Source organism: Austrofundulus limnaeus, unplaced genomic scaffold (genome assembly GCF_001266775.1).
Source record: "Austrofundulus limnaeus strain Quisiro unplaced genomic scaffold, Austrofundulus_limnaeus-1.0 Scaffold113, whole genome shotgun sequence".
NCBI classification, from domain to species: domain Eukaryota; kingdom Metazoa; phylum Chordata; class Actinopteri; order Cyprinodontiformes; family Rivulidae; genus Austrofundulus; species Austrofundulus limnaeus.
In genome coordinates, this window is record NW_013952515.1 from 405,760 (window position 1) to 414,309 (window position 8,550).

General features: G+C 37.0%; 1 protein-coding gene across 2 annotated transcripts in view; it reads left to right on the forward strand.

The window, feature by feature from the left end:
* lrp8 (low density lipoprotein receptor-related protein 8, apolipoprotein e receptor) overlaps window positions 1–8,550 on the forward strand; it is a gene marked incomplete at its 5' end in the record, with an annotated part of 227,372 nt that overhangs the window by 175,003 nt on the left and 43,819 nt on the right. For both annotated transcript variants that reach the window (XM_014014271.1, XM_014014272.1), the window contains 2 exon segments: window positions 3,973–4,092; window positions 7,410–7,535. In XM_014014271.1, the coding sequence (XP_013869725.1) occupies window positions 3,973–4,092; window positions 7,410–7,535 (246 nt within the window).

Sequence of the window (8,550 nt, forward strand, 5' to 3'; positions counted from 1 at the left end):
CTGGATAGCCCACAGACATACCATAAACATTTCTAGGACCCATAATTGGTCTCCTTTAATGCTGATATATCATGCATCCCTATACCAAGATACAGTATTTACCAGCTCACAATCACAAACATACAGGGATTAGATATCTGGAAATGTCCTGACTCCATAAAAAGTGTACATGGTCACTTTTCTTTTGAAAGAAATCATTTTATGATCAAGGCAGAGTTGTGATCAAAGAGCCGAGTGTTTCTTTCCTTTTGTTCTAATCTGAGTCAAGAAAACGTGATTTCGCTACATTACCTGTGGAATCGCAGATCACTCCCACACCTTTTATAATTTCCACTCCGTGATCTTCAGTCACTCATTGCACATTAGATGCAAAGCAAACAGAGCAAGGCAGCTGAGGAAATCAAATTTCCTAATAAAATCAGAGGAGTTAACGAGCCTTGTGTAATTGCAGTTCAGGTAACTTGTGTCACAACTGTGAGAGTCTTTTCAAGTGCAAATGAAAGGTTTCTGAAAGAAGCTGCTCTGAACTCACAGTCTGACCTTCTTCTTTTTTCAAACGGATGGAGTGTCTTCATCATTTACACGGCTGCACAATTATATTTAGCATGCTGCCCTTTCAGCCATATCTGATCTTAAGGAGACACATGTTGCTGGACTTAGAGTGGCTAAAAACCATATCATTGATGTTAAATAAGATGTAGAGATGATGCTTTCAGTTCTTTTTCATGCGTAGAGATGAATGAAAGTATCTTTAAATTAGAACTGTGTATTCTAGAATGTTGTACAGTACTACATTCTTAGCGTGAATATTTTTCAATCTGAGTCTTTTACTGCTAAATTACTTTTTTTCTACTTTATCCTCAACAGCTGAATGAAAACCTCAATGAAAAGTTACAATGGGGATGTTTACTCTGGCTATTTTTAGAACACTAGTCAYGTGACTATAGCTGAGTTTCCATTGTAAATGTGCGCAAAACTTTGTTGATATTCTGTTAATGTCGAAAAACACTGTTTCGCAATTGCGGTGTTTCCATTAAGTAAGAAATGCTATTAAAGTCACGCGTGAATACATTTGTTGTCACGATTAGTCATTACAAACATGGCGGCAATGGATGTAAACACATAGCATGTTGCTACCGCGACACTAGCGCTCATCATCAGAGGAGACGTTGGCGCATTTTATCGAGGCTTTCAAGTGACAAGTCCCTACTTGGGAGCGGCTACGTATGCTGTATTTTTAGGAAATTGTAGTCTGTGAGTTTACTACTTTCTTTTACTACTTCTGTGATATTACTACTATTTCTACTTTCTGTTATCTTCTTTGTCGTCTTTTTCGCCAGTAGAAACAGCCAGTCGTTGGTCACGTGACTCCCGTGATGCGAAAAAAGTGTTTCCATTGCAGTTTTGTGAAAAAACAATTTCGATATAGCCGAAAAACCACCTCATCTTAGCGCAAAACCATTTTGTCGAAAAACATGTTTTTTTCGAAATTGACGTGTTTCCATTGAGCAAATTTATTTTCGAAATTCTAATTTGCGCATTTTCATGGTCAATGGAAACACAGCTAGAGTCTGCTCAACACTGTTGCACGTACAAACCTTGGTACCAACCTTCGACCTACAAACCTTCGCCGGTCTAGCTGTGTATGAACCTAAATAAACTTGGGAAAATTGCATCAAACTCCATCAGGAGAACCACAAAACATTGTGCTACATTATTGTAACAGTCACTCAGGATACATCCATCATCCCAACATAAAAGGAGTGTTTTTGACCACTTTTCCCAAGCTAAGATGCTAGGCTAACAGCTAGATTAAAACCTAGTAGTCTATTTAAATGTACCACATCTATACTTATTTTACACTAAAAATGAGGCAGTGAACTTGAAGTTTACTTTTTATAAACTATATTTGATATACTTAAAAATAGTAGTATAGGTCTACTTGACATTGTACTGAAAAGTATAGTTTAAGACTAAGTATATTAATACTAAGACTTAAACTTATACTTTTTTAAAATGTTATATAAATTTATTAAAGTTGTTCTCAAGATTCTGTCTTGTGAGTTTGTGAACACATTACAGTATAGTGTATATACAATATGAGGTATTTTAAGAATACTTCAGGAAGTATTTTGCAGTACATAGTGTTCTACAAGTAAGCAAACTTATAGACTAAACATTAAAATGGCAAAAATAGTATTTTATTTTTACTAATTCATAAAAGTGTACTTATCCCTGCACTTTCTGTTGATAAACAGGTACAGTAAATCATTTTTTTTTACTGTAGCCTACTGCTAGCTTTACTCCTAGCATCCATGCTAGCCTCCTACAGCGATCTACTGCAGTCAGTCACACACAGTGATAATATACTTACACAAATTCTAAACGTCACCATTATGTTTCTTTAAACGGTGCAGAAGAGGTGGCTCGAGTGGATAAAAATACAGACACAAGCAGACAAAAGACGCAGCAAGCTAAGCTATAATAAGGCATCAGTAAAAAAAAAAAACAACCTTTTTACAATTCCGCCTTGACCCTCCAGCCAGCCTTTCAACTGTGATCYCTGATGTCGAATTTGTCGAAATTTACTCTAGGAACGTCTTTTTTTTTTTTGTTACAGTATTACCACTGACTCTGTAGAATCTAGTCKGTCTGATCTTTTGAGCGAGTGGCAGATATTGTATGCAAATGATATTCGTGACGTCACATGTGAAGGTCCCCATTTGTATTTTGTTGCTGTTGGCATTAGCATGAGTTTCTTGTAATTAAGTAGTATTGTTTAATTTTATCCAGAAATTACTCTAACAATCATACAAATACACTCAAAAATCTTGCTTGCTTGGTTTTRCTTTCCTTTAAACCATTTTTTAAAAGGCAAGTGTTCTAATTAGAGATTGGAGAGACCTTTATTGTCATCRTACATGAGCACAATGAAATTACATAAATTCATTCCAGCCAGCATTAGAATATAACATTTGAATCATTAATCAACKAAATAAGTGTGTGGTTATTTTTCTTCTGCTCTTAGAATTCAATCTGGAATAAATATTCTATATACAAAAGATTAAAAATGGTTAATTTGATCCTGATTTTTGAGGGAAATGTGACAATGTTTTCAGGTRTAGTGCAGTTTTTGGTTCAATTTTATTCGGTAAATTCTATGCCAGCTTTCTTTAGTCCCGTTTTTACTTCTGTCCTCGTGTCCTTCTGTCTCGCACAGTGTCACGGTGTCTGTCCCTCAGCTGYACCTGTAGCCTTAAAGCTTAAATCTTTAATGCAAATCTGTAATGAAGTACCAGCTTTAGCTCTCTGAAGTGATCTCTCTCAACTCCCCGGAGGGGGGGTTGAAAGACAAAGGGATGGGTGAAGGAACAGAAACGGATACAAAAAGSACGGGAAGGATAACTGACAGAATCTAATTTATTCATCTAATAAAAAGGAGAGGAAATGATCAGAATCAGATGAGAGGATGAGGATGTGCTCGTGCAACAATGGGTATTSGAAAGAAGTGGCACCTGGTTTAGGCCAATATCCCCACAGGAAAACGGATCAGTTCACAGAGCTTTTGGCAAATACTGACTGTGGGCCGAGGACACACATATTAATGCTCCACACACAAACCCCAACTCTTTTTCTAAGGCTTTTAAGCTTACTGTCTGAATAGAAAATTTGATGTATACCGACACACTTGACAGCACAAAATTATCTTGACTGGCAGGTTGATTAAAACTATCCACACACACAATCTACACACACGCACACACACCATCTGGGATGCTTTGTCTTTCTGTCCCGTGCTTTCTTTGTGTGGTGCACAGGCTGAATTATTCCTTCCAAAAAAAAAAAAAAAAAGAAAGAAAAAACACTGCTGGAGATATTTCATCAATATTCAGCTCCTCTTCACTTTTCCTCATTTYATCCCCTCACATTTCTGTCCCTCCCTTCACCGCTCTCACCGCTCGTCTTCCGCAGGCCTGAACGAGTGCGCGGACAACAATGGCGGCTGCTCCCACATCTGCCGGGACCGGAGAATCGGTTTTGAGTGTGACTGTCCCTCTGGATACAAGCTGCTGGACAAAAAGACTTGCGGAGGTAAAGAAATTAAGTCGTGCAACAAAAATTGCCAGAGAACCACGGGTGCCTGTAACGTGTAGTCTCACCTTGTTTTTTTTTAAATTTTTTTATTTTTTTCAGACTGCCTCATTTTTAGCTCAATAAAGCCCTTGTTGATCCTCAGTAGCTCCGAGTAGAAGCTGTGCTCAGGTTTATCGGAACCTTTTTGCTCTCTAGGAATCCCACATTTTCCTCCAAGTTGTTGCTGAATTATTTTTATCGAATGCCTGCCATCTGTGGAGGAAGTTGCTCATTTTTTCTTTAAAACCTTTAGATTTTAACACCTTTACCAGCACTTAAAACAAACGTTTATTTGGTTCAAAATAGCTGGCAGGCTATTATTACTCTGGGCTGTGACTGTTGGCAGTGTCACACATGTGGGAGTCTCCAAAATGATCAGAACACAATTTATTGACAAAGTATTTTTACATACAAGGAATTTGATGTGTTGTTGCAGACCATGCAACATAAACAAGAAATAAAAATCGATTTTTATTTCTTATTCTTTTATTTTCTTACATTTTCTTATCCTTTAAACTTTAAAGGATAAAAAAATGTAAGATATGAAGTTTATAGAAATAGAACATCAGTATAAAATAAATATGAGACTATTGACTAAATAAGCTTAACGAAAACTAGCTAAGAATTGGAGCTAAAGACTAGCAGTGCAAAAAATAAAATAGAACTGCAAGTAAACGTTTCCGCAAATGGAGAACGTTTTGTGCAAATGCTAATTGTAGTGCTCACATCAGTTCAAAATTGTGTTAGTGTAATGCATAATGTCCTTACATTAAAATAGATATATGCTTGTAAATCCTTCTTTTTCACATTCAAATCATTCAGTTGGGGTCTATGCTTTGGTTTGAATTCCTCCTTATTCTCTAACTTYACCAGCTCCTCTTTCACCACTTTTCTGGTGCATGCCTCAAAGCAGCTGGTTTTGATTCTGTTCCTTTAAGGCACTTCAAGCCCCGCCCCCTCCCGCTTCCATACYGGTCCACTCCTGTTTCAGAGAGGGGGTTGTGTTTTGTAACGATCCAGAAACATTTTATTTACWATTGAAAGATGTCAGCKACAGAAGACTTGTCCATCCAGCCCAAGGAGGTTCTATAGAACAGCTGGAGTGCGCAGAAACCACGTGACCGTGTGATCGGCTGGAGAAGCTAACGGCTAACGCTAAACGGTCAAGAGTTTGGATTTCCCATTACTGTACATGTTGACAAGAGAGCAGAAAAAAGGACTGACGTTGTAGAAATCATAAAAACTATTAATAATAATATTAACCCAATTATTATTAATATTTTACAGTTTATATAATCTATCTAATGTTTTAAATAATGTCAGAAAAGCTCTTTGTGTTATGGATTTATTAACAGAAGATAAACAGAAAAACGTCTCATTTTACAACACAAGTCAGCAGATTTGATCTTATTTAACTCAATGTGATCTGAGCAGAACATAATGTAACAGTTTAAAATTAAAATAATCTTATAAAGTCCATGTAATCACTGTTAKTTATTKAACTGGTTAGCASATATTAGCTTGTGGAGCATATATACAGAGTTTAGCTCTGTTGAATCATGTTACAAACTTAACACAAACTTTTAAATATTACTTTGTCCTCTGATTAATATTTAGACCTACAGAGTGTAAAATAATATTATAAATGTGAGTATTTTTAGGTTTCTGTTAGAGGAACCTGACTTGTTGAGAAGATGATTAGCTAACAGAGACAAGTTTCATCCTGTAACCAGAGAACATTTTCTAACTGTTGACTGGTAAATATAAATATTCTTATTTTTATGACAGTAAGCAGAAATAATAAATGTACTTTATTACTAGCTGAAGTCATCATTTTTCAACTAGCTAAAGTCTAAGTTACAGGCTGACTTCAGGTCTGGTTTAGATCATTGTTACTTATAAATTAWATATTTTTCTGGTATAAATCTGCTGTTTTACATGATTGTTGAATGAAATTAACATAATTATTAATTTATTGTAAAAACATGACTGATAATCAGTGAAACAGATCCAGTTCAGCTGCTGTTTATCTATTAGTTTCTATGGAGGCTGTGAGCCGTTGCCCTGTTAAGTACTCACCTCCGTTTGCTTTGTACCCATCCCCACATTTATGATTTAATGTACTGGAGGACTCCCGTCACACATTACATTAAAGGGGGCATATACAAAATCCACTTTTTAGCTGTTAAATACATTTTGTTGTGTAGTTGGAGACTCTAGGAGTGCAGAAAAGTTTAATTTAGTTTCTACTGGTGCTGCAAAAAAATGTCTTTAWATTCTTTTTGGTTCATATTTTTCAGCCCGTTCWRTTTTCTCTATTTTCAAAGAAGTTTTCTGATCTATTACRTCAAATAATCTGCAACTACCATATAAGGTCTTGACTAACCAGCTACAATTTCCTCGTCTTAATTATCCTCTGGTCCTGGGTCAGACTCTGGTTCTGGGTCAGACTCTGGCTCCAACATGTAAGGCTGGATCATAGACTTAAATATTTAGATCACTAGACTGAGCCCCGCCCATACCGTCCACTGGTAGTGTCTGTGACAGCATGGAGGAGCAGAAACGGAGTCTACAGAGGCGGGCACCAAAATAATGTTCTTAGAATAGAGAAACAAGTTGCTTGGCCACAAAATGTTAAAATTCAGTGAGACCAAATCGGACATTTAACTTTTTTATTCACAATTTTAAGTCTCCAACTAGTCTCAAATTCATGCAACCGGGTGAGTTAATTACCCTTAACAGGCCTTTTTTAAATTGGTAATTAAAACCTGCTAACTGCTTAGCTGATTTGAATAAAACCCTTTATATAAGCATAAATTAGCACATAGAATAGTAGTAAAACAACAGCTCTGAAGTTCTCCTGGTTTCATGATGAAAGCTATTTTTATATGCCGCTGTTGTTGAATCAGCTGTGGCTGCACTATGTTATTATAACGTGTTATTATGAGATTGCCAGGTCCAGAATATACAACACAATATCTTGTAGTTTACCACACACCATCTGTTATACTGTAAATATAAGGTTTTAACCTTTTACTGCTTTTCTTCAGAATTGAGTGGCTGTCAAGCTTTACCTGCTGTGGCTGAAGGTTCTATAATAAAATGTGTTCTTAAATATAATTAGTTGACAAACAMGTGTTTTGTGTCTCTGAAACAAAGCAGGAAATATTACACAATAAATTGTTGTGTGCGGTCTGTTTTTTATGCTTTTATTCTGACATAATGAAGTTGATCGTTTACAATAAATTTATCCAGACTCCTTGTTTTCTCCACAGACATTGACGAATGTGAGAACCCAGACGCTTGCAGTCAGATCTGCATCAACTACAAAGGGGATTATAAGTGCGAGTGCTATGAAGGCTACGAGATGGACCCGGCCTCCAAGACCTGCAAAGCTGTGGGTAAGCGATTTGTCACGTAACACAAAATTCTCACACACTTCTCCCTCGGTGGAAGCAGCACAGCCACTGAAAGAGGTTCTCACTAAAATACGTCTATGTGCCCATTAGGCAAAAATCACACATTCAGACCCACTCTTGTATAAACAGCAATTACTCATCGGTTCCAGCGCCCTGGACTACAAAAGTGACACTCTACACTATCCTCACACAGTGGGACTCTGAGAAACAAGACGCTTGCTTTGTATGCAGCGCCCGCACCGCAATCTGTGCAAAGATAAATATTTGCCGTCTTTTTCTTCAGTCCTCAATAATGACAAGTTTGCAGCCAGCTGCCTCTGCTCTCCCCGGGGTGCCAGGAGAAGGATGCTGCGTGAGGAAGGGGCCTGCACTCGCTATAGGACACAGCCAGGCTCTGTAGCCCTTGTTTGCTAGAGAGCACGGTGTTGGGAATGAAAATGAAGCCAGATCTTCTCAGCTGCACATGATAAGAAAAAGTATATTTTACCGTCGTGATTTTGCTGAACATTATATAGTTTTAGTATTCTGACCGATAAATTTGAAATGGAACRTTTGCTCTACACAGTAAATTTACTTTTCAACATGAAAAGTGATAGAAGCATATTATTAGTAATTATAGGCTTAGGTTAAGTCATTATAGGGTGAGCTGCTCTGATAATGAGAGCGCTGAAAGTAGAAAACATACACTGTCACTGAAGCTAAACGGAGTAAAACAAAACCATTGATTRCTTCATGTTCCTCTTTGTGAATCACTATTAGTTAAATAAAATACTCAGTGGTTCTCAAAACGTTTGGGTCTGGGAACCATTTACAGGGGTGAAAAATTTGCAGGGACTCCCTAATAAATATCATGCTGATAGAAAACAATTTCCTGCCATTTTAACCCCTAAATGCCATGGGAGCATTTACACTGCAAAAACTGTCCATCTAGCCAAGTTTTAAAATCTTATATCCAGTCAAAAAGCCTTTTTGATCTTGTTTTGAGACTGATTTACTA